Here is a 23,179-nt window from a genome sequence, read left to right as displayed (position 1 = left end):
CCCTGAATCTCCTACTAGAACGATGGTATCTAAGCTGATGAGCATAGACTGTCAAGAACTTCTATATCGCAGTCCCAGGGGTCCATGTTTCGCCAATTCGTTTGACGTCTGCTATGAACCTTGAATTGGAAATTGGTTCGCAAGAGGTTGCTGATCCTACTGCTGCTCCAGGTCCCGGGGCATGTTTATCCGGGGAATAGAAGGGGTTCTGCAATAGCTGAATATATGCAGTTTGCAGTGCTCGGAATGCCTGGACAAGCTGGTTAGCAATTGAGCTCCATTGGAGAAACACTCCTGCAACCTACAGGCTTCAGATCTGCATCTCGTAGGCCATTGGCTGCAAAGCTTGTCAGCTTGCTAGGTGTGTTTCCAAGACCAAATACATCCACAATGATCAATAGCTTCACCCCCGTGGTTGTGAGCCAGCCGTAAGCAGCAAGTCTTTCGTCGACTGCCTGTAAGAGACCCAGATCTTGGTCTATGGAGGTCTGTTTGCGGTGAATCTCGAATATGTCAAGGCAGGAGTTGAGGAGGAAGGAGAATTCAATCGTGGCATCGGTGTGGGGAGGAAATAAAGAAATATGGAGGGGGTTATCCTGTTTTGCATGGTAAGTATACATCTTAGCACCAGTTCGCCATGAGGAACATACGGCTTTGCCAATCACCCCAATGCAGGCTATTCTTGGACCAGCCATCCTGCTCAGTAATGGTCTCCTTTGATGCGGGGGTTATCGCTCCCTACTATTCGGCCCTCACCTGGGCTTCGCCACGTAGTATGGATTTACTGCTGTAAGTGAGAAAGTAAATTTATGCAAGGTAATTAGGGTAGCAGATGATATTAACGAAGATGATTATCGTCTTATCGTAATGCAATTTCGAAGCTAGGGAAGCTCACTTCCCGGTAGGTTGGGTATTGGTGCCTTGGAGCCTAAACTTACAGGCAAAAAATCTGCGGGCCAATGACCACACAGTCAATTCAGTTTCTAAGTCCAATCACCGCCTTCAGCCCGCTCCTTCTAAACTCGGCAAAGAGTTCTCCTACTAGACCGTCACCTGCGAAAGAAGATACTGGGCGAAGAGAACTCCACTCATTCATCATGCTTCCCATGGCGAGACCCTTAGTTTCCGGCGCATTGAGCGGTATGCGATTTTAACTCTGATTCAATTGACATGATCCGTGGCTAACAGATATCAGCTGTGCGTCCCCGTTTCGCATACCTCCCTCGAGCCCAACCCATCGCCGCTCTGTCGACCTCCTCTGTAAAGTCAGCGGCACCCGTTCGTCAGTCATCACCAAGTCAGACTCTTACTGCCTCGGGCAAGGCCCGAACAGAGGTTCTTTTGCCCAGCCAAGAGAAGAAGGAGGGTGCTATGCAATATGTCTTGTTCGTGCCTCTATCAATTCCAATTGATGCTCCGATCCTTCCGCTGACTTTTATGATAGGACTACCCTTGATCAAGTTGCCAACTGGGCCCGTCAGAGTTCGCTGTGGCCCGTGACTTTCGGTCTCGCCTGCTGCGCCGTCGAGATGATGCACCTTTCCACCCCCCGCTACGATCAGGACCGTCTGGGTATTATTTTCCGTGCCTCTCCCCGTCAATCAGATGTCATGATTGTCGCCGGCACCTTGACCAACAAGATGGCCCCCGCCCTGCGTCAAGTCTACGATCAGATGCCTGACCCTCGATGGGTTATCAGCATGGGTAGTTGCGCTAACGGAGGTGGCTACTACCACTACAGTTACTCGGTGGTCCGCGGCTGTGACCGTGTCGTTCCTGTGGATGTCTACGTCCCTGGATGCCCGCCTACATCCGAAGCCCTGATGTAAGTGAATTTCTCCCCTGTATCAATACTCATTTTCTTATGCAATTGAACTATAGGTACGGCATTTTCCAGCTCCAGAAGAAGATGAGAAACACCCGTATCACCCGGATGTGGTACCGCCGTTAGACTCTCGGTGATATGCGATTTATTTTATATGCTTGAATCATTGTGCACGGTGGACTCAAAATGCATTCCGCCATCGTGGAGTCCGTGCGTTTTATTATTTTGTATATCAACTCTAGGCGACCGACCCTCAATTTCCTTGACTTAAGTTCTATTATTCTTGTCGGCTTTTCAATCTAAACAAATGTTGAAGTATTGGTCACTATAACTGAGTAATCAACGTACACTCCGCACCACATAGGTATTATTTCTGTTACCAGAAGTACAACCTATTTAACCGCAATTCATCAAACTTCGTGATTTTGATAATCAGGTCAAAATTATGAAGCACTAACTCCTAGGGATGCATTAGGACGTACAGTTCAGCTCCTGGAGATACAAAATACTTGTCAGGATCTGACTTTACCTCTAATCAACCACTCGATGATTATGGGCATGTGGCATATGTAAAATACCTTTTATCATTCTAACCAGAACACCCATGCACAACTACCTCCAAGTTAGGTAAGGTATCAAGGCATCGACATTGGACTGCTTTGTAATATGGCGGGGCATAGTTATGCATCCACTCCACCTGGGAGAAACATTGACCGGACCTCATACTACCTAGGTAAACACATATGAACAAAAGTCGACAAGAATGTCATCTATTGCGAAAACCGTCCTCGCAACAGGCACGTCCTCAGGCCTGGTAGGAGTTCAGTTCAGTTCCAATTAGCGCATCTAGTCTCTGACGCAAATATGCAGGGATTCGAAGTGATTAAACAGTTGCTTCAGCAGCCACAGCCCTATAACTTTATTTTGGGATCTCGAAATGTGGAGAAGACTGAGACTGACTTCAAGAATCTTGGATATGACAGCAGTAAACACTCCGTTCATGTTTTGCCGCTTGATCTGCTGGACTTGCGCAGTGTCCAGCTATTTTCCCAGAAGGCACTTACTCAATTGGGTAAAAATCGAGTGGACTATCTATTCCTCGCTGCTGGTGTGCTCGACAATGCCAAAGGTCCAGGTCCCCATGGATCAAAGTGGTGCGCAGGTTACATGGTCAACCACCTAGGTAAGCAGAATGTTTTCTACTATGACCTCATCTTAGGACCATAGCTAAGATGCTTTTTACAGCTCAGCATTATTTTGTTCATCTGATCCGAGAAACACTGGCTGCTTCGAAGTCTCGCGTCGTCTTTGTTTCTTCTGGAGCGATACGCAGCGTGAGGGGACAAGATCCTAGTGAGTCTATCTATTCACCGTAGTCTGTCATCTTTGCTCATTGTTCCTACTTTAGATACTCTTGATGTCGATTTGAAAGCCAATTCTGGTGCGGGAATAGGAACGGTATATAGTGCCTCGAAGTTCGCTCAGTTGCTCGGTGCTCATTACTGGCGCCGCAACTTGCCCGAGTGTACAGTCGTAGCTGTATCCCCTGGTCTCATTCCCGATACAAAGCTTGCCGCTGATATGGGTCTTTCGATGAATATGGCCGATGCCAAAACTGTTCCTGAGGGTGAGAATTACTCATTGAAAATCCATCGAAAGCACATAATCTTACTTTGTTCTTATAGGAGCCGAAAATCTTCTCCGTGCATTCTTTGCCAATAACTTGCCTGCTGATCCAGAGCAGTTGTTCTTGACTAGCTGGGGTGAATGGTGGCCGACAGATGTCTATGCTACTAGCCTGGATACCAACCTGCAGAACAAGTGGTGCTTGAGCAGGGAGGAAATCGAGAAAACTGAGTGTCTTACTGGATAGTTTTGAACACAGTATCTTGGTTTGAAGCCGACGCAGTCTCAGACACAATAATGCCTTGTTCATTCAAGTCACTCAAGAAAAGGAGTTTAGAATGTTTTCCTTCTCTATTCCATTTTATCACTAAAGTCTTGGAGAGTTACAGAACCAAACATGCGCATGAATTATTTGATATATTCGGTAAAAGCTTGTTAGAAACAATTTCTATAAAATCAACTTTATTCAACTTCACATCAACCTCAAGAATTGATATTGATTTTATACTTACTTCCTTATCTCTTATCGGGATGGTTGTGATTGGTTCTCGGTCCGTGCTTCGTGCGACAATTTTTCTTCTTCTCATTCCAGCACCTTAGCAACCCAGCACTTTTCTAACAATTTCGCTCTACCAACCATGGCGAGACGAAAATCAGGAGGGGCAAAGCCCGCTGAATCCACAAAGCCCACCCTCGTTTCCGCACTCACCTCGCCCTGGGATTTTCTCCGCCCAACCGACGAACTACATACCCTGATTGCAAATTCGACAAAAGAAATCTTGGATCCTCTTGCTACATCCATTGTCGATGAGCAAACTCTCCGCCGACAAATCAATAAGAAGCGCAAGCGTTCCGAAACAGACTCGATTCACCCACAACTTCAGCTGAAAAACCTTTACACTGAAGGATTCACGTCCAACCAAATATGGGAACAAGCTATTCGGATTCTAGAGTCTGCTGGTGCTGAAGTTGAACGGGATGTTACTTTGTTGGCTAAGGATATCGATTACCCATCTTCTACCGATGAGGACTCGGATGTTTCTGGCCCTGAGGGTCTGGAATCCGAGAGCGATGAGGTTGATGGCATGTCAGATGAGCTCGATGAGGGCGAGATTTCTGATGAGCTCGATGAGGATATGGACGAGGATATGGAGGACTCTAACATGCTAGAGGAAGAAGAACTAGATGGTGAATTGGAAGAGGACATGAGCGAAGATGAAGAAGGCTCGACTTCATCTGGTGAGGAGGAAGATCCAGGTGTCTACACTGAAGATAAATTCGGTCTTAATGACGGGTTCTTCTCCATCGACGACTTCAATAAGCAATCTGAATTCTTGGAGAGACAAGATGCAAGGGGCGATGTTGAGGAGGAGGATAGCGATGACGAAGTCGACTGGCATGCAAACCCGATGGTCCCTGGTAGCTCCATGGCTACCGTCAAGAACAGCTCCTCGAAGGAACCTTCAAGGTCGAAGAAGGATGAAGACGAGGATGAGGACGAGGACGAGGATATGGATGACAGCGAAGAAGAAGGTCCCACCTTTGGCAATGTCGACCTCAACGCGGACACAGATGAAGACGAAGATGCCTCCGAGAATGAGGATGCTGAAGCCACTGGCTGGCTCGACACCAGTGAAATCAAATACGCCGATTTCTTCGCACCACCACCACGAAAGGCTTCATCCAAGCGAGCACGCGCACTCCCCAAGACCCAACCCGCTATCACGGAAGAAGATGTCAACCGAGCAATGGCTGATGCTCGACGTGACTTGTTCGATGAGGAATCTGATATTGAAGACGAGGCTGGTGCCGAGGAGGCTGCCGGCCCACAGTCGACCCACGAAAAACAGCGAGCACGTATCGCGGATGAAATTCGCCGCCTTGAAGCCGCAAATGTTGCAAAGAAGCAATGGATGGTATCTGGTGAAGCCAGAGCCGTCGAGCGACCCGTGAATTCCTTAATCGAGGAGGACCTTGACTTCGAGCGAGTTGGCAAGCCCGTCCCCGTCGTGACCAACGAAACTTCCGAGGACATTGAAGAGCTTATCAAGCGTCGTATCCTTGCTCAAGAATTTGACGAGGTCATCCGCCGTCGCCCAGGTGCCGGTGACGGAAAGACTCCCCGAAGCGCCCGATTCGAACTGGATGATACCAAGCCCCAACAGAGTCTGGCTGAGATGTATGAAGCAGACCACTTGCGCGCCAGCGATCCCAACTACGTCGACTCCAAGGACCGTAAATTGGCCAAGGAACATGACGAGGTCAACAGTCTCTGGACACAAATCAGTGCTCAATTGGATACCCTCTGCAACTGGCACTACAAGCCCAAGGTGGCCCAGGCAAGCATTAATGTTGTCACCGATGCGCCAACCATCACAATGGAAGACGCACGTCCTTCTGCTGGCAGCGCTGCTGGTGGGCCATCTGCACTTGCGCCACAAGAGATCTATGCACCAGGTGATGATGGCAAGGTTGCTGGAGAGCTGGTGCTTAAGACTGGTGCTACTATTTCCAAGGATGAAATGTCCCGCGAAGAGAAGGCCCGGGCTAGACGCCACAAGAAGAGTCAGAAGGATGATGCTGATAAGCCTAAGAAGTCTGCCAAGGCTATTGAGAAGCAGCAACTTGTGTCAGATCTCAAGCAGGGAGGCGTTAAGGTAGTGAACAAAGAGGGGCAAATTACCCAAATTGATGGCAGCAGGGTGAGAGAACCACACAAAAACCGCGGCGACAATCTGAAACTATAGTTATACAGTCATGCAGTCATGTATAGATTATTTTTTTTTTCATTCAAAACTCGAATAACACATCATGTTTCAAGGCGTTAAACTATCTGTTGCTTCAATATTCTCCGGTATCTCATGCTTACCTGCAGCGCTAGGTAAGTGCTGTAGCTAGAGGAGGAACGCATGCATCAATGAATGATTTGGCGATTTGGAAGTTACGTAGTAGTAAGATTGGATAAAGAATGCACAGGAAAACTACAGGGCTTGGAAATCTAAATTATCAGGACATCTTCGCTTCTCTTGTATTTGTAGACTTAACACGAATAGTGTAGAGGAATAGTTTCTCTCGACCGTATATTGAAGCATCGGGATCGTCTTTAACCTCCTGCACGTCGAATGCCTTCTTCGCCATTTTCATAAACCGCAAGTCCGCTCTTCTCCGTCGTTTGTAGCAGAAGTAACATACGGAATTGGGGCCAAGAAGGTCCTGTAGGGTGGTAATTAGGAGAGGAAATGCAGGTTCGAAGTAGACGCAGTCGGCAGCGAGGATGACGTCCGGCTTCGCAGGGATCTGCTCTGGAACTGGTTCTCCCCAGTCAAATACGGAAGCATTAACAGTCGAGTCAAGTTGATTGAGCGTGATATTATCCTTCATAAGGGAGAACATGGGCAGTTGGTCTGTGATGTGAAGGGGAGCCTTGAATTCACAGGCTCGAGCAACAGCAAGCCCAACAAGTCCACCACCAGCTCCTAGCTCAACGCTAGAATTGGAATCAGCAATCAAAATATTGTACTCGGAAGCACAGGGAGCTAGAGCTAATGTGCTTCCTATCGGAAGACTCAAGAGTTAGTTACATCGATTTGTTGGACATGTCGATTGAATGTTGAGACAGGATGTATTTTGCCAGAACCATTCCAGCAGGCCATAGCTGTCCTCCACAGCCATTTTTCAGGTCCTCTTTTAGAAGCAGTGGCTCTTTTAAAAGGCCGTCGAAGTTGATATTGGTAGTGCCGGCTGATTTGATGGCACGTGGCGGAGCCAACGAGTCGCTCACGTTAAAGGAAGCATCTGGAAGTGAATCCGGGCTGAGCGACCTTTCTATAGGCTGGGGAAAGGTCATTAAATTGAGGAATTGATTAAAGGAATTTGGCGGTTGCAGAGCGAAAACATAAAAACATGAAAAACATCGCACGATGAGAAGTGGGGATCAACTCTAATCTGGTCACATGATACAGTCTATTTTGACAATATATTAGAATTCCTTGGAATGACGAGCTTTTAAGATAAACAAGCGTAAGTATTATTGGTTGTGGACTAACTGGCTAACTTACTACTAAGTTACTATAGTGGACTATCGAAGATGTATAAGGGAGCCTAGACTGTCTCATACAAGTTAGGTAGTGATCAACATTTTCCGAAGCTCCAAAGCAGCAACTTCAGAACTTAGGAATGATTAGAAAGCTTAGTTAAATGACCTAGACTGAAGAACTGACTAGAATAAGTCGTTCCTTATATAGAAATAACTAGAAAGAAGGTTAAGCCCGTGCGTAATTCAACGAACAGCTAAAACAGGGTCCGCCTCCACATGCACTGACGTATTGTAGAGGATCGGCTAAGACGAGATTAATCTCCACTATTGCTCCAGATCCAGATCTTACTTTGTATTGTGCCCAGGTTGGCCGAAACAAGTACTGTATTAACCCGGTTTCCCCGGACTGGGAATGGTGAACCGGAAGAAGACCAGGAATTATTCCTGACGTCATGTTAATTCCCAATTGCGCTGAATCATGACGACGTCACCGCATAGCTTGTCTTCTTAAAGCTCCCTTTCTCTCTCAATACTTCTTTTTCCTTTCAACATTGTACTCAAGACTTTGTACACTACTTCCTTCATCATGACTACCCTCCATTGTGAGTATCATTCAGATAAGAATTTCGAACACAAAGATCAATGCTAAACATCATTCTTCTCTAGACTTGCCTCCCGTGAAGCCCTCGGCTATCGCCTTGGGTACATTCTTCACCCACACTGCCTCCCTCGGCATCTTGGCCCCTATCTTCGGTGACACCTACCACCGCGCCCAGGCCGCGAACTCCAAGGAGGAATTCATTAAGTCGAAGGAAGCCGCAGGTGCTGCTGCCGCTTGGGGATCCTCCCTTGTCGGAAGCGCTGTGCAGACATATGGTGTAGCTGCCCTCATCAACGCCACTGGTACTCTCAGCTACAAGGGTGCTGCCTACCTCGGCTCATTGATCTTTTTTGCTAGCGCCGCTCCTTCTGTATGTCTATCTTTACAAGAGTTTTCTAATTTTCCAGTCAACTAACAGTTGTAACAGGTTGTGAGTCAACTGTTCTTGGAGAAGCGTCCTCTAGATACAGTTGCCGTTGGTACTGTATCTCGCGTGTTCGAGACTGTCGGTCTCAGCTTGTTCTTGACTTGGTGGGGAACTCGCACCAACCCGTTCGACTAGATCTAGAATATGATCAGTAACGGATAATTGATTATCGGCTGAACTGGAGTTTGGGATTACAATAATAAGCATGGAGAAATGATGCAGATGAAGTATCTATGATCTAGCTTCCTTTTGTTCAAAACAACCATTGAAAGCACTTCTTTTCCATTTTATCAATAATCAGGCTCACTTTTCCGTAATTCCGAGAATATACGGTCTTCACATTCTGCTCAAGATAGAACTGATGAGCTGTACAGTACTCTTCGTGTAGGGCCTAGATTGAGAGTTCTACTTTAAGCTAAAGATCGAGCGTGTCTTGAAACATGATGGTCCACTTCTAAGTGGCTTATCATATATGGCTCCCAAACTATACGAGTCTAGATATAGCGATAAGCTTGATGTATATGATCTTGATTCCAAATGACATGACATACTCACAGCTAACCGGGTTCTGACGGTTGAATTACTGGTTCAATTACAAGTGCATTCAGCGAACCTTCAAACAAAAAAATACCGCATGCATGCTGTTATGAAAAACGACACCCCAATTATACCCACTTTGTCCTTCCGCTGAGCTTATCACGGAATCTAGCCTTGGTGTCAAATCTCTTTAATCGAGAAGAACTCCAGGAATAGTTCATCTCTCAAGTTCTAGACTTGCCGCCAGAGCTGCTGTATTTCGCGTCGGTATAACTTTCTGATATTTCGATAGGATGTGGTGAATGCAGATAACATCACTGAAAGGACGAAGGAGCTGATTCTTCCATTCTTCTGTGGACTGAACCGAGAATGTATCGTTGATTGGCAATTTAACTGTTCCCTGGAGTGGCCAAGGCATAGCCAGCCTGGAATTGCAGCATCATTGCCGACGCTAAGAACAAGATTGTAAGCCAGCGCCGGTCCAGTTTTTAGAATCGAGAAAGGCAATTTTTGAGGATTTCTAAGTTATTAAGCGCGTTGTCTTGATCTAGAAATTTGGCCTTATAGCTCTCGAATCGAGACTGAATGAGGAACATTTCCCAATCTCTGGCCCTATAAAGTACTTATATGATCTAGCTCGTCATACTCTTTGAATAAAGAAGGGAAGATATTTTGCTTCAAGAACTGCCCACACAAATCCACCTGACATAGACGCGACGAGAATACTGCCGGGGATGTTCAACTTCGAACGGACTGGGAACTTTGCCGCTAACCTATATATCTATTGGCTACAATTGTGCCTATATAATATCTGCTGCAGGTCAAATCTATTGAAATCTGAGCTCATCGTGGTGGGTTCAGACATGAATACTTTGGAAAAAAAGGAAATGATAACTCGATTTGTATGTACGTATTCGTCTGAAGCGGGCAAATCATGCCAGTGGAAAAAATCTAATCAAGCAAAATTGCGGCAGGGGTACCTAAATTACAATTGTCAGCTAGATCATATAGATAATACTTCAAGGTTGAAAACACATACTTATCAGGGTAAGATTGCTCCTCGGTTAGGAGATACTTAGAGTGATTCTCCTGGGGCTTCGAGTTGTTCATGTGGCCAGGAAGAGGCGGCAGGCCATTTGCACCCAGAACGCCCTGGATGCTCTTCTTGTCCTGTTCAAAGAGCGCAGCCAGGCCGCGCTCTTCACCATGTGCCTTCACCTCAACCAATTGCTGCGCACCAGCCTCTCCGAGCTTCAGGACATCATCCTTGGGAGCAGCCTGGCTACCGACGGTAAGGAGACTCACAGAGTCGGCCTGCGTGAAGGTGCTGAGCTGCGGGTAGTTGCGGCGAACATCGCGCTTCCAGTAGGGATTATCTGCAATGTCACTGGCGGGGAAGGTGACAGGATCGTCATAAGCCAGAGGAGGGTTGGATCCCGGGGCAGGAAGACGGAACTGAGCGTTCAAGGGAACACCGTTCGAGCGCTCGGGGGCTACGGCGAGGAGACGGCGGATACGCTCCCAGATGCCGGTGGATTGGACAGTATATTTCTGCAGGGTGCTGGGATCAATCACTGGATATGTACAAGCTCAGTATCAAGCAAGAGCTTACCTGGTGAACAGCAATGGCGTGCCCTGCTGACTGGGCGGCTTTAATAGCACCGCGAGCCATGATGAAAGACTCTGACCTGTACCTCCTAATCAGCTCGTTGCTCTGAAATCGATCGAAACTATGTATAATTGGGAGGTGCAGGATATTTCAATAGTGAAGGACTAACCTCTTGAAGTACTAGAAATCCTTCAAAATTGTAATTTACAGACTTGAAGATCACGATGCGGCATCAAAGCAACTCCGGAGGTTCCAAGGCGGAGCGGATTATTGTGGCTCCGGTACTCTCATGAAGGCTGCATTACTAATACTGGCTAGTTAAAAACACGTGCGAGTGGAGATTCCGAGCGAGTGGAGAATCCTCTTTTTTTACGCATCATCTACGTTTTTCACCCATTATGCCACCACCTACCTCTCAAATGGCCCAAACCCGGGAAGAACAGGAGGGTAGGATCTTATTAGCTATTCAGGCTTAAAAAAAAAAAGCCAAATTGCCAATGCAAACCAAGCTGCATCTATCTTTAATGTCCCATATACTCCGGCGTCGCCAATCCAGTGTTACATATCGCGCTGAGACACGCGCAAATAGTCATAAACTGATTAAATCTGAAGAGGAAACTCTAGTGAAATAGATTTTCTCTTTAGACGATCGTGGATCTGCCCCTAGACCTCATTTATGTCGCTCAAATCGCCAATATTCTACTCGCTGACCGTGGAATTAACCCACCTCTTACGATCGGACGAAATTGGGTTTCGAACTTCGTTAAACGTACACCTGAAATCGATATTCGCTATTCAGAACGTTACAATTGTGAACGCGCAAAACAAGAGGAGCCTAAGATTATCCGCGAATGGTTTACACTAGTTGAAAAGCTGATTCGCGAGAATGGGATTCATAAAGATAACATTTACAACTTTGACGAAATTGGCTTCGCGATGGGACAAACCGCCACTACTAAAATCGTTACGAGGGCAGGCTATTATGGCCGAAAAACAAAGTATAACCTAGAAATTGCGAGTGTGTTACGGCTATTGAATGTTTAAATTCAACCGGTTGGGCGCCTCCGCCATGCATCATATTTAAGGGCAAAAACATGATGCAAAGCTGGTTTAGCGATGCCAATTTACCACCTGATTGGCGCATTGAAGTAAGCCCTAATGGCTGGACATCAGATCAAATAGGCCTTCGTTGGCTACAGGAACTATTTATCCCTTCTACTAGAACACGTACGAAGCGGAGATATAGGCTGTTGATTCTAGATGGCCATGGTAGCCACCTTACACCCGATTTCGATCATATTTGCCGACAAAATGACATTATACCACTCTGTATGCCTCCGCATTCATCTCATCTTTTAAAGCCTTTAGATGTATGTTGTTTTGTTGCTTTAAAACGCTCTTATTTCCGGAAGGTTGGTATCAAAATGGAGCTAGAATTCAACTCTATCGACAAGAACGATTTTCTAGCTATATATCCTACCGCACGTGAAGAAGCTATAAGATCTACATCTGATGCCTTCGTTGCCACTGGAATTACACCATTTGATCCAGAGAGGGTGCTTTCAAAGCTTACTATCTCGCTTCGTCCATCAACACCACCATCATCCTGAGGTAGCGACTCTAGTAAGAACTTCTCCCCAAGAACGCCAGTGACACAGAAATATATATCTCGCTAATATAAAGCTTTATTACGTACAGTGTCGCGATCGCCGTCGACACCAACGAAGGAGCTGTTACACCAAATATTGAAAGGTACTGCATCTATACACCAAGAGATGGCCATTCTACCTCAGGAAATAGCCGCTCTTCCCGAAGCTAATGAATAAAAGAAGTAACGAAAGGCACGTCCGAATGCGCAAATGGTCATTGAGAGTGGCCTTACTGTCCAGGAAGGCCGCCAGCATATCGACGCGTCAATAAATCGTGATGTAAATGGACGCCAACCCCGGGCATCTTCTCCACGACGCCAGCGGCCACAAAGATGCGGAATATGTAAAGAAACTGGACATAGGAGAGAGACGTGTCCACAGCGCCCGACTCAATAGGTTATTTACATAGTTTTAGTGATTTTAACGGAGTTATGGGACAAATAATATAAAAAATGAAAAAAGGGGGTCATTTTCACCATTCGCCCGTAATCTCCACTCGTCCGTGTTTTACTTTAAGTGGATCTATTTAACTACTCCATAACTACATAGTTGAGCCGTCATGAATGATATAAGAACAACTAAAAAAGAACTGTAAAGCATTACTTGCTTGAAGATTGTAATTTTGTGACCTGTCATCGTAGTAAAAGAAAAAAGAAAAAAGGCAAGTGATCATTAGGAATACAACCCCAGAGCCAGAGTAATAGTTATGGTGAGCTAGTACCTTTCCAGGAGTCGATCTCAGGCTGAAGTAGTCATACCAGCATCGGTACCAAGCGCGGTCTCTGCCGCAGTCGTGATTTCAGTGATCATTCGCTGGGCAAACTCGAGGGTCAGGTCTGGGCCACCGGGCTTTTGGAGCAGCACTTTCCCCCTCTTATCGAGCACGAAAAGACCTCGACGAATAGTCATGGGACCCCAGGGCCGCTTGAACCCCATGGCTCTAATCAGATTAGCCTCTTTGTCGCAGAGAAGATCAAAAGGTAAGTTAAAAATCTCCTTAAAGTTAGCGTTGTGGCGGGGAGAATCGACCGAGACACCATAGATGCTCAGTCCAGTCGAGGTCAGATATTCATAATTGTCACGAAAGTTCATTGCCTGCGCAGAACAGCCAGCGGTAGCGGCCGCTCGAAAGACGAAAATCATAACTCCATTCTGGCTCTTGTCAAGGAGCGCCTTGAGCATTGTGCTCTGACCTGTATGGGTCTTAAAAAAACCACCAAACTTGTCGATATCAACGACATCGCCGAATCCTGCCGGAGTACTCGAAGATTCAGCCTCTTCAGCGGCTTTCTTAGACCATCTGTAGCTAGGCTTTGGCCATATCGGGTTGGTTGCGGGTTCTTTGGAGCGAGCTGTTTCGGTCACGGTTTCTTCGGGAGCATCGTTTATGGGACTTCTGGTCTTGGAGGTATCTTCCTTGGGAGCAGCTGAATTAGAAACAAATTTTCTTTTCCTGGGCGTAGCCTTCTTGCGCGCAGCTTTTTTGGGCGCATCGTTCTCTGGAGCATCGTTCACGGGAGTTTTGTTCTCAGAAAAATCTGCATTGCAAGCAGCTGATTTAAAAGCAAGTTTGCTTTGCTTAGGGGCAGATACTTTAGGGTCAGTAGCTTTCTTAGGGGCAGCTTTTTGGAGAACAGACGCTTTGGTAGTCTTGGGTTTCTTTTTCGGTGGCTCAGTCAGAGATGGTGTGAGGTTATCCATATTTACGGATGATGAGGGAAAGAAGAACGGATCCATATTGATGAAAAGTGTAGAAAGAAAAAGATAAAAACGCGATTCAATCAAAACAATGGATTAAATGGAATAACTATACAAAGGCTTGGCGGTCACATGATGATATAAGCACAACCGATCCACGGCTCGGATCGGGATCCCCTGTGACCCGATAAAAAAACTTAGTGTGGCGATCCTGTTCGACCCGGTAAAAGCCAGACTCATTTAATCTTCGACCGTCATTTCCTACCTGTTTGCCACACTTCTCTCAGATTCAGACTCCGTCTCAGTCTCACCTCTGCTTTCTTAATCTTCAAATCGTCGCCTTTACTCGTAATACTCTCTTTTCGTGTCATCTTATCTATCGTCTTATCCCTCGCTAAGTTCGCACGCGACCATGAAGGTCTTTTCCTCGACCTGCAGCTTTGACTACTCATGGGAGGAAGTGTCCACGGCCAACTGGCGTAAATATTGCCCGTGGAATGACAAAGTTACCCATGTTGTCGGCGTAGACACACTCTCACGTGTTATCGACTCTAAGACTGGTATCGTGAGTTGTCTTTTGAATATTTACATGGTGAACACCGAACTGACTCATCTTAGCTACGAACTGAACGTCTCATCACTTGCAATCAGGCCGTACCGCAATGGCTTTTATCCTTGTTCGGCGGTAGCACCACCTCGCACGTTTACGAAGTTTCCTACGTCGACCCTGATACCAAGAAAGTTACCATGTGCTCTACAAACCTCACCTGGTCAAACGTCCTCAGTGTCCGCGAGACTGTTACATACCAGCCCTCCTTAAATAATTCGTCCGCCACCGACTTTACCCAAGAGGCCCAGATCACTGCTCTCTGCGGTGGATGGCAAAAGATCAAGAACAAGGTCGAGGAGGCCAGCGTGGAGCGATTCCGTGAGAACGCCAAGCGTGGCCGAGAGGGGTTTGAGACCGTTCTCGAGATGAGTCGCCGAGTCTTTGGCGAACAGCGCGATCTCGAGCAACAGCGAATCCACGTTTAAATCAGCAATCACCGTCCTATGGTCCGTGCTTTATAAAGCACCATCGTTCAAGATTCTTGCATTGAGCGACTTTATTTTATCGGCGTTCCCTCTCAGCATTTCGAAGCCTGGTGTTTGTTTTGGAGTTCTTCTTTTATTCAATATCCCTACCCTGTCAACAGGGAATTTTGTGCTCACGCGCGTTATTTTACGACGCGCCACGGAAAAGTCTCATGTTTCTTCTCAGCGACCCGTCTCCTTTTCTGAACCTTTCAGTTTTACAACCTTCACGGCATAGATGTATATACGAATTCGAAGACATATCTCAACGATGTATTGTATCCTCTTAAATCAAGCGTCTCGTATTAATTTTCAAGATTATTGTATTAAAAAAGATATAGATCCATAGATTATATTGCACATTGTATGCCCATACATAAAAGTCATTCGCAAGGCCTGAAACACCTCCCTTAAATCGTGAACATGATATTTTGCTGCAGAAGCACGCCATTCCGAGTCTCTCGGCTAGGCTAACCCAGAAGTCCACCAAGAACAACTCGACTGACGCCAGAAATCTCATTTTTGACGCTATTTCGGCTTGCGTCCTCAAACTCTCGCACCGAACCCGCAACCATTATCTTGCGCAGTCTAGCATCGGCTTTGGAGAATGTCTCTCCTAATGCCACTGTGCACACTGACGGGGTTGATACCAGGTTTGCAACACGTCCATAGCAGTCAATCAAGACATCACAAAGTGTGGCAAATGTCTCGAAAAAGTCTGGCTCAAAGGGCAGTGATGGAGTAAGGAGGAATGTGTATTCCTCGCCATGGAGGAGATCAGATGATTCTGTGATTGGGAATGATATCATAGAGGCCGCCGCAGAGCCAGAGGGAGAATTCAAGTTTCCTGCTGCGTTCTTCAAGTCTGCCGGGTCGCTAGTCTGCATCGGCAGTCCGATCTCCGTCGCAGAGCTGGCTCGTCGAGTCTTTGTCCCTACATGTGCCGCTCTTTTGAACATCTGTGGTATGCGCGCCCTCGCAAGAGTCGAAGAGGAACTACCATCGGGTGGGTGGATTTGCTGGTAGGTCTCAAACTCGATTAATAGAGCGTTGAGAGTTTTTAGATACTCGAGGGCAGTCGTATTGACGTCTAGGATTGGCGGTAGAGATAGACCTAGGAGGAGCAAGTTGACAGCTCGTCGAGCCAGTTTTCGTCCTTCAAAATATGGCAAGCGGCCGATATCTGCTCGTGAAAAATGTACGGTATTGAACCAGTAGACCCGACCTTCCATACTATGGCGCCATTGAATGTCGCGTCAGCTTGTTTCTGGGCTAGATTTACTTGGAGATTCAGAAACTACTGTCAAAGGTAACTTACGCTTTCCTCAAGTAGTCCAATGTGGAAATCCGCTTCGTAGCCATTTCGTGAATTTGTTGGTAGATGGCACTAGCACTCTGCGGTCCAAACGGACCACCTCCGCTGCTCACAGGAAGACTACCGACATGAGAGAGATCATGCCCAGACCCTGATTTGGCCGTATCCCTTCGCGTTAAGCTTGGGCCAAAGGACGACGACATCTTGACTAGTTGTTTAGATGTGTCTCGGTGCTGCTGGGATGGTGGATATGGTTCGCAGCTAGGAGGTGTGGACCTGGTTGGGGCGGAAGAACACCTTTGAGCTCGAGAGTGGTATCAGATAGAGTAGTAGTTTTGTAGAAATGGAGGGGGGTGAATTGTCTGAAGGGTGTGTCGTTGGGGTTATTAATTGGTACAAGACTAAGAAGTGCGCGGCCCTGAATCTCAAAAGGAGCTGCTCTAGACTTCGACCCCACATAACTAATCGCCTCCGCCCCTAAACCCTCTCAAATGTACGAAAGCGACCAAAGCTTTACACGCTCCCCATTTTTACCAGAATTATTTACAGATGACTTCTGAGCAAGATCACATCCCTAAGCCGGGCCAATGGCCTGTCGACCCTCAGGAAGCCTTGCCTATTTCCGACGATCGTATCTGGGTTGATGGATGTTTTGATTTCACCCACCATGGTAAGAAGTTCGAGCTCTTGTATATTTGAATCTCGCCTAACCGTCATGTTATCATAGGCCATGCTGGCGCCATGCTTCAGGCTCGTCGTCTCGGCAAGGAACTTTACGTGGGGATCCATTCCGACCAAGAGATATTGGAAAACAAGGGACCAACTGTCATGGCCTTAGATGAACGGTTCGCCTATCCCACATCTACCCCTGCAGTGCGCCACTAACATATGATACTACCCAGAGTCGCAGCTGTTGACGCTTGCCGTTGGGCAACTCAAAGCGTTCCTTATGCCCCTTACGTGACCTATCTGCCATGGGTGTCTCACTACGGCTGTAAATATGTAGTTCACGGCGATGACATCACATCCGATAGCGACGGCAATGACTGCTACCGATTTGTCAAGGCTGCAGGTCGCTTCAAGGTGGTGAAGCGAACTCCCGGTATATCGACAACAGACCTGGTAGGCCGTATGCTTCTATGCACGAAGAACCATTTCGTCAAGTCTGTCCGTGGCACACTGGCTGGTGATGAAGGCTCAGGAAGCTCAGAGGAACGCAAGGCATTTGCAGAGGATCTTTTGCAGCGGATCAAGGACTATTCGACGGATGAGAGTGGCCTACAGCCTGGCCCCCAAGTTTGGACCTGGTCTGGGTCTGGTACAGCCAAGATTGAGCATACCGTCGAAGAGAAGGGCTTATTCACAAAAATGGTTAATGGAAAGGACGTAAAGCCTGGTCAGCGTATCGTCTATGTTGACGGAGGCTTTGACCTGTTCTCATCTGGCCACATTGAATTCCTCCACAAAGTGACCGAGTTGGAGGAAGCCGAAGGTCGTAGCCGTGGCTGGTATGAGCCTAAGCAAAAGGAGAAGCGCATTAAAGAGCACGACGAGGATTACGGCCCTGCATATATCATTGCTGGTATCCACGATGACGATGTCATCAATCATTGGAAGGGTCTGAACTACCCTATCATGAACATTTTCGAGCGTGGGCTCTGTGTTCTCCAATGCAAAGTAAGCTTTCTCCAAGTCTTCAGAATATTGAATCAGGCCATTAACATTCACTAGTACATTAATGCTGTCGTCTTTTCTGCACCATTTGCTCCCACTCAGGCATACTTGAAGACTCTGCCACTTGGCGTGCCCGATGTTGTTTACCACGGGCCTACCACTTTCATCCCACTGACCTATGATCCGTATACTGGCCCGAAGGAGATGGGAATCTTCCGGGAAGTTGGTAACCATGCCTTCCAACATGTGAACGCAGGCGAGATTGTCGATCGAATCTTGAAGAGCCGAGAAGCGTACGAAGCTAGACAACGGGCCAAGCTGGAAAAGGCAGTGGTGGAAGATCAAGTGAAGTTACAGGAGCAGGCCTCGGCATAAGCATCATCTCCATATTTAAAAGCAGTGTAATGAATATCCGTCGAACTGTATATATGCCAAACCTCGTTAACTGTTTCTCGAGGATAAAGAAGATGTTATCTATTGGTCCCATCCTATAGATTACAATTGCGAGCTATTGTTTTACATCTAGGCTGTAGACTTCCAAACCAGACTCAAATGTGCAGCATGAAATAGATCGTTGATACGGGTATATCAGTGTATTGATGAGCCGACAACCCAGCCGGAATCGATGGTATAAAATGATTAAAGTACAATTTTGACAAAAGCCCTCATCTAAGGAGAGATTCATTGATCCGCAGCCACGAGAACGCCCTTGTCCTCAAACATCTTGGCAAGTTCACCGTTCTGGTGCATCGACATCAAGATGTCACAGCCGCCAACAAACTCTTTATCGACGTACAGCTGAGGGATAGTTGGCCAGTCCGAGTATTCCTTGACACCTACATAGAAAAAGCAAGTCAGTTACCCAAAACCAGCACAGTCGAGCTCAAATAAGACATCACAAACCTTGGCGCAGCTCCGCATTCTCAAGAACATTGAAAGCCACAAACTTCTTGGGATCCACACCCTGCAGACCCAGGATCTGAATGCTGGCGCGAGAGAAGCCGCACTGCGGCGTCTCGGGCGTACCCTTCATGAACAGCACGACCGGTGCAGAAGCGACAGCCTTGTCGATAGCGGCCTTGGTTTCGGTGGAAATGAGACGCGCATGGAGGGAGGGCAGAGGAGTGGCCGGGACGCGAATAGGCCGGAGTAGCGACGTTGGTCGTGAGACTGGGCGGAACGCCTAGACAAGTGTGAGCTTTCTAGCTAGTGAGAAATTGGATGCTGGTGGGATTGCACACCGATAGAACTGTTCGGGAAAACATGATTATCGTCCTGGATGTGAAGTTGGAGGATGTAGGATGAAAGGTTGAATTGATGGAGGTTTGTTTTAGTAATACATTTTGGCCGTTGCGTCAATCTCGCCCCACATCTACGCCGTCTTACATACACCCCAGCAACTTTCTTCTCTTCATTTTTAGAAACTTACAATACTTCTAGCCCAAGTTGCTCATGCAGTCAAAACTGCCTGCTTTCTCCGCGAAGGAGTATCTGGATGATGGAAAAATTCATATCATTCTTGCAGCATCCGGTTCTGTTGCATCCATAAAGCTTCCAAATATTGCGGAGGCCTTGTCTCGTCACAAAAATGTTTCTATTCGGATCGTCGTTACTCAAAGCGCAAATAACTTTCTGCAAGATCAAAGCGAGGAGCAGCCGGCCCTGGATACCTTGAGCCAGCTTGATGGAGTCGACGGGGTATATAGAGATGCGGATGAGTGGAGGACACCATGGACTCGCGGCGCATCAATTTTACACATTGAACTGCGCAAATGTAAGCTTTACATGAAAAGCTTATCCATTTGATTATTATCTAATCTCTACAAGGGGCGCATGTCTTGTTAGTTGCACCATTGTCAGCCAACACAATGGCAAAAATGACTGCGGGCATCGCAGACAATCTCCTCCTATCAGTGATCAGAGCTTGGGACACCACCGGGTTGGTTGATGGAGATTTCAAGGCCCAGAAGCCACTGATATTCGTGGCGCCAGCTATGAATACCGCAATGTATAGACAGCCCATAACCAAAAAGACTTTGCTCATTCTAGAAGAAGAATGGGGCTGGAGCGAGTCCAATCCCGAAGGCTGGGTGGTGGTTCTCCACGCAATCGAGAGGTCTCTTGCTTGCGGGGACGTTGGAAGTGGTGGGATGATGCTCTGGACAGATATCGTTCAGGCCATTGAAAGGCACCTGGGTCTTTTAAAGACTGAGTCTTGATCACTCGATTCATTCGTTGATAAGACTTCAACTCCGAAGATTCCGTGACATCGCACAAATTCAGGTATCATGCGGCATACTCAGAGCCGTACATGCATCAAGAGAACTAGCATTCTAGGCCAATGATGATGGTATCAGGATACAGCTTGGCCTAAACTTTGTCATGTTTCCAGCCTCACTTGACTGGTGCTTCAATGCCCAAGGAAATGCCAGGAAAGAAGGTGATCCAAGCAGATATCCAAGATGAGGACGAATTTTCAACTAAGGACGTATTTATTGCAGTTCATTAGTATGGCAGAGGTCCATACATCTCAGCTAGACGGTAAACTAGGCATCGAAGGCCTTTAAGCCTTGGAAAGCCCCGTGATTATATTATACTACCGAGGTTGCTTCGGTGAAAATCACTTGAGGTTCACTGTAACATTCATATCACTTCAATACCACTCCATCACTCCAGGGCTTTTTCATAACTTTAGACTCACTTTACCTTCAAGATCACTTTGACATCACTATGGGCTTTAACATTACCTGGGCACTTCAAGCGATCGCTAGTCTTTTCGAGGGCCCTTATGGCCTAAATAATATGCACATATACTTTTCTGAAGCTTTCTTTCTCACGTCCTCTATCTACCTTTCCGCCTCCCTATTGGGTTTTGTCAAGTCTTTCAGAGATCGTTCTACACGAAGCTACCAGGTATGAAGTCATGAAAACACTCCAAATTTGCGGTTCAAAAGCTACATGCCGAGCGAGGCCCCTGGATTTGACCATTCCATCTGATCGCTTCAAAATACGACAGTTTTTGACCCGTACAGCTTTGCCAGGTGCTCAATGAAATGCGCTTCGGTAGCAGATCCAATTCCGCGAAGCTGTTTGACCGACTCATTCGAACCAGAGATCAGATACTAGCTCAACCGATAAATTCTCGGTAGCAAGGCCTGGATCTGAGACTGGATGTTTATGATTCTGCTCTCTGCTACGGAAGGGTTCACTTCCAGCGGCGCATGTGTCCAGTCAAACTCCTGGCACATGAGAAACAGACAGGAGCACGCCAATCTTGGAAGACTTCAGAAAGTGTTTGGAACAGTTGATTATGGCTACAAACAGCGAACGTGGTCAAACTGGGGATTTCGTGAACTTGCCCTATCCCTCTTTGATTCAGTACTGTTTTAGTTACCACTGCCATTACAATATGATTTACGAACACCTAGCTAGTTCAGGCTATTTTCATAATTTCTGTTTCGATCAGTTTGATAGAAGCCCATTCTAGTTCACTATTTTGCTTGTTCCCGGAAGCCAATAGTGTCGTGGTATCAATGAACATATGCAGTTGCGATTGCTTTTCCTCGCTGTAGAGTCACTTTCACGGCACTTTTCATATCATACCATTCAAATAATACATGAAACCCCCTATTCTCCAACAAACGGATCCTCTTGTCTAACTTGGCAGGTTCCTTGGTTCGGGCTTAGTACGTGTAGCCATGACCCACTAAAGAAGGCCTCAGTATCTGCCCCAGTGCCGGGATTGCAAAAGTGATACAGCGGGTTCGATGAAAGATCCGGTACCAGGACATGACTAGTGAAGAGAAAGAGTAAAATAGGAAGGAGTACCCGGATGCAGTATTTTAGTCGTAGAGCTGCTATGTACGGGTCTCACTCGGCACATTTCTGTCTTCCAAAATCCAGGAAGAAAGCAACCCAATCGATATACCGCCGCCTGTCAGCAAGCAACCGTTCCTAAACCACCACCAGCAGCTCGAAACGCTCTTTAATTGCACCTTCCAGATCATGAGGCCCAGAGTGGCTGCTGCGCTTCCGCAGCTACCGATGAAGAATACTGGCCCGCAGCCCGCGGCGACGCCTGCCGCTCCGAGAAGAGCCACCTGAGTCACCGCCAGACCTGTCAAGACAGCTTTGGTGTTGTGTTCGTGGCGAAGAGCGATTGATTTAATACCTGCAGCCACATCATCTTTAATGTCCATATGCGCATAGATCATGTCATATAAAACAGTCCAAGCAATACAACTTGTATATAAGGCTCCGGCTGATATCATAGCATCATAATTATGCAGCAGGTCCACTCCTAGAGCAGGAAAACCCATAAAAGCTCCCCATGAGTAGGCTAGGCCCAGTACAAACTGGGGATAATTTGTGATTCGCTTTGCTAGAGGATACGCAAGAACAATGGGCACGCTGGGAATTCCGTACCACAAACATTGAGATGGAAATGAGAGGAGAACTCCGAGCCCAGCGAAGAACTGGGAGCCCGTGAATATCAAAGCGTTTTTAGGGGAGATGGCTCCGCGGGCAATGGGTCGAAACTTGGTTCGTTCGACATGAGGATCTAGGTTTCGGTCCCATAGATCATTGATAGCACAGCCAGCACCGCGCATTATAAGTGCGCCTGCGAAGAAAAGCCCTATTGTTCCAAGGACTTGCACCGGGGCAGCACCAGCCATGGGGGCGGCGAGGAGGGTGGAGAAGAGAGTAGGGAAGAAGAGATAATATGTGCCGACGGGCTTATCTAGCCGTACAAGCTCGGCATAGGGGATCCAGGACTTGGGGAGAGAGGCGGTCAACCCCCTTTGGGGCGGGACATAATTTGTAGCGGGATTGATGGTATTCGTATTGAGCCCTTGTGGTCGTACAGCCGTGGAGTGAATATGGACAGAGTGCCTCGGTTTTTGTTGTGTTACTCGGTTGATCGACTGGGAAGGAGGTGAAATGGTCACCCTGGCTGTAATAGCCAGATTTTCATGGTTTCGGTGACTGGCGATGGTCAATGGCCGGCTCCTGGAGCATGCGAATCGGGGTAAACAGGCACGGCGCGGAAGGAGACTAGAACTAGTGGATTGGAACATGGCGGAAAGTAGAGAAGAGATTGATGATTT

The 23,179-nt window shown here is 47.1% G+C and overlaps 14 protein-coding genes across 14 annotated transcripts; 7 read left to right on the top strand and 7 right to left on the bottom strand.

Annotated features, from left to right (window-relative positions):
* Window positions 1-61: 61 nt before the first annotated feature.
* N7495_000661 (uncharacterized protein) lies at window positions 62-695 on the bottom strand (the record flags this gene model as incomplete). The annotated part of the gene is made up of 2 exons (XM_057203331.1): window positions 62-250; window positions 306-695. 2 exons carry the CDS (start codon window positions 693-695, stop codon window positions 62-64), a joined length of 579 nt encoding a protein of 192 aa, XP_057067404.1.
* A 264-nt stretch (window positions 696-959) lies between these two features.
* Window positions 960-1,951, top strand: N7495_000660 (NuoB/complex I 20 kDa subunit family protein; the record flags this gene model as incomplete). The annotated part of the gene is made up of 4 exons (XM_057203330.1): window positions 960-1,140; window positions 1,196-1,385; window positions 1,445-1,825; window positions 1,882-1,951. The coding sequence occupies 4 exons, from the start codon at window positions 960-962 to the stop codon at window positions 1,949-1,951; spliced, it is 822 nt and encodes a 273-aa protein (XP_057067403.1).
* A 637-nt stretch (window positions 1,952-2,588) lies between these two features.
* N7495_000659 (short-chain dehydrogenases/reductase) lies at window positions 2,589-3,698 on the top strand (the record flags this gene model as incomplete). Its single annotated transcript, XM_057203329.1, has 5 exons — window positions 2,589-2,639; window positions 2,696-3,008; window positions 3,071-3,178; window positions 3,234-3,452; window positions 3,511-3,698. The coding sequence occupies 5 exons, from the start codon at window positions 2,589-2,591 to the stop codon at window positions 3,696-3,698; spliced, it is 879 nt and encodes a 292-aa protein (XP_057067402.1).
* Window positions 3,699-4,089: 391 nt separating this feature from the next.
* Window positions 4,090-6,198, top strand: N7495_000658 (rRNA-processing protein MPP10; the record flags this gene model as incomplete). The annotated part of the gene is made up of 1 exon (XM_057203328.1): window positions 4,090-6,198. The coding sequence occupies one exon, from the start codon at window positions 4,090-4,092 to the stop codon at window positions 6,196-6,198; it is 2,109 nt and encodes a 702-aa protein (XP_057067401.1).
* Window positions 6,199-6,457: 259 nt separating this feature from the next.
* N7495_000657 (uncharacterized protein) lies at window positions 6,458-7,283 on the bottom strand (the record flags this gene model as incomplete). Its single annotated transcript, XM_057203327.1, has 2 exons — window positions 6,458-6,938; window positions 7,033-7,283. Coding segments are annotated over 2 exons (732 nt in total), but the record flags the coding sequence as incomplete, so codon positions are not given.
* A 790-nt stretch (window positions 7,284-8,073) lies between these two features.
* Window positions 8,074-8,650, top strand: N7495_000656 (DUF1761 domain-containing protein; the record flags this gene model as incomplete). Its single annotated transcript, XM_057203326.1, has 3 exons — window positions 8,074-8,089; window positions 8,154-8,458; window positions 8,516-8,650. The coding sequence occupies 3 exons, from the start codon at window positions 8,074-8,076 to the stop codon at window positions 8,648-8,650; spliced, it is 456 nt and encodes a 151-aa protein (XP_057067399.1).
* Window positions 8,651-10,007: 1,357 nt separating this feature from the next.
* N7495_000655 (uncharacterized protein) lies at window positions 10,008-10,724 on the bottom strand (the record flags this gene model as incomplete). Its single annotated transcript, XM_057203325.1, has 3 exons — window positions 10,008-10,032; window positions 10,092-10,603; window positions 10,665-10,724. The coding sequence occupies 3 exons, from the start codon at window positions 10,722-10,724 to the stop codon at window positions 10,008-10,010; spliced, it is 597 nt and encodes a 198-aa protein (XP_057067398.1).
* A 2,324-nt stretch (window positions 10,725-13,048) lies between these two features.
* Window positions 13,049-14,011, bottom strand: N7495_000654 (thioredoxin peroxidase DOT5; the record flags this gene model as incomplete). The annotated part of the gene is made up of 1 exon (XM_057203324.1): window positions 13,049-14,011. One exon carries the CDS (start codon window positions 14,009-14,011, stop codon window positions 13,049-13,051), a length of 963 nt encoding a protein of 320 aa, XP_057067397.1.
* A 409-nt stretch (window positions 14,012-14,420) lies between these two features.
* On the top strand, window positions 14,421-15,043 carry N7495_000653 (putative mitochondrial protein sorting (Msf1); the record flags this gene model as incomplete). Its single annotated transcript, XM_057203323.1, has 2 exons — window positions 14,421-14,573; window positions 14,627-15,043. 2 exons carry the CDS (start codon window positions 14,421-14,423, stop codon window positions 15,041-15,043), a joined length of 570 nt encoding a protein of 189 aa, XP_057067396.1.
* Window positions 15,044-15,552: 509 nt separating this feature from the next.
* N7495_000652 (uncharacterized protein) lies at window positions 15,553-16,600 on the bottom strand (the record flags this gene model as incomplete). The annotated part of the gene is made up of 2 exons (XM_057203322.1): window positions 15,553-16,315; window positions 16,401-16,600. 2 exons carry the CDS (start codon window positions 16,598-16,600, stop codon window positions 15,553-15,555), a joined length of 963 nt encoding a protein of 320 aa, XP_057067395.1.
* Window positions 16,601-16,946: 346 nt separating this feature from the next.
* On the top strand, window positions 16,947-18,446 carry N7495_000651 (ethanolamine-phosphate cytidylyltransferase; the record flags this gene model as incomplete). The annotated part of the gene is made up of 4 exons (XM_057203321.1): window positions 16,947-17,067; window positions 17,125-17,242; window positions 17,300-18,074; window positions 18,129-18,446. 4 exons carry the CDS (start codon window positions 16,947-16,949, stop codon window positions 18,444-18,446), a joined length of 1,332 nt encoding a protein of 443 aa, XP_057067394.1.
* A 306-nt stretch (window positions 18,447-18,752) lies between these two features.
* Window positions 18,753-19,336, bottom strand: N7495_000650 (monothiol glutaredoxin GRX5; the record flags this gene model as incomplete). Its single annotated transcript, XM_057203320.1, has 3 exons — window positions 18,753-18,907; window positions 18,975-19,254; window positions 19,313-19,336. 3 exons carry the CDS (start codon window positions 19,334-19,336, stop codon window positions 18,753-18,755), a joined length of 459 nt encoding a protein of 152 aa, XP_057067393.1.
* A 187-nt stretch (window positions 19,337-19,523) lies between these two features.
* N7495_000649 (putative flavoprotein) lies at window positions 19,524-20,290 on the top strand (the record flags this gene model as incomplete). The annotated part of the gene is made up of 2 exons (XM_057203319.1): window positions 19,524-19,845; window positions 19,899-20,290. 2 exons carry the CDS (start codon window positions 19,524-19,526, stop codon window positions 20,288-20,290), a joined length of 714 nt encoding a protein of 237 aa, XP_057067392.1.
* A 1,638-nt stretch (window positions 20,291-21,928) lies between these two features.
* Window positions 21,929-23,149, bottom strand: N7495_000648 (putative para-hydroxybenzoate-polyprenyltransferase Coq2; the record flags this gene model as incomplete). Its single annotated transcript, XM_057203318.1, has 1 exon — window positions 21,929-23,149. One exon carries the CDS (start codon window positions 23,147-23,149, stop codon window positions 21,929-21,931), a length of 1,221 nt encoding a protein of 406 aa, XP_057067391.1.
* Between the last annotated feature and the right edge of the window lie 30 nt (window positions 23,150-23,179).

Source organism: Penicillium taxi, assembly GCF_028828555.1.
Source record: "Penicillium taxi strain IBT 34144 chromosome Unknown utg000001l_segment0_segment0, whole genome shotgun sequence".
In the NCBI taxonomy this organism is placed as follows: Eukaryota; Fungi; Ascomycota; class Eurotiomycetes; order Eurotiales; family Aspergillaceae; genus Penicillium; species Penicillium taxi.
This window is presented reverse-complemented; position numbering and strand designations above follow the sequence as displayed.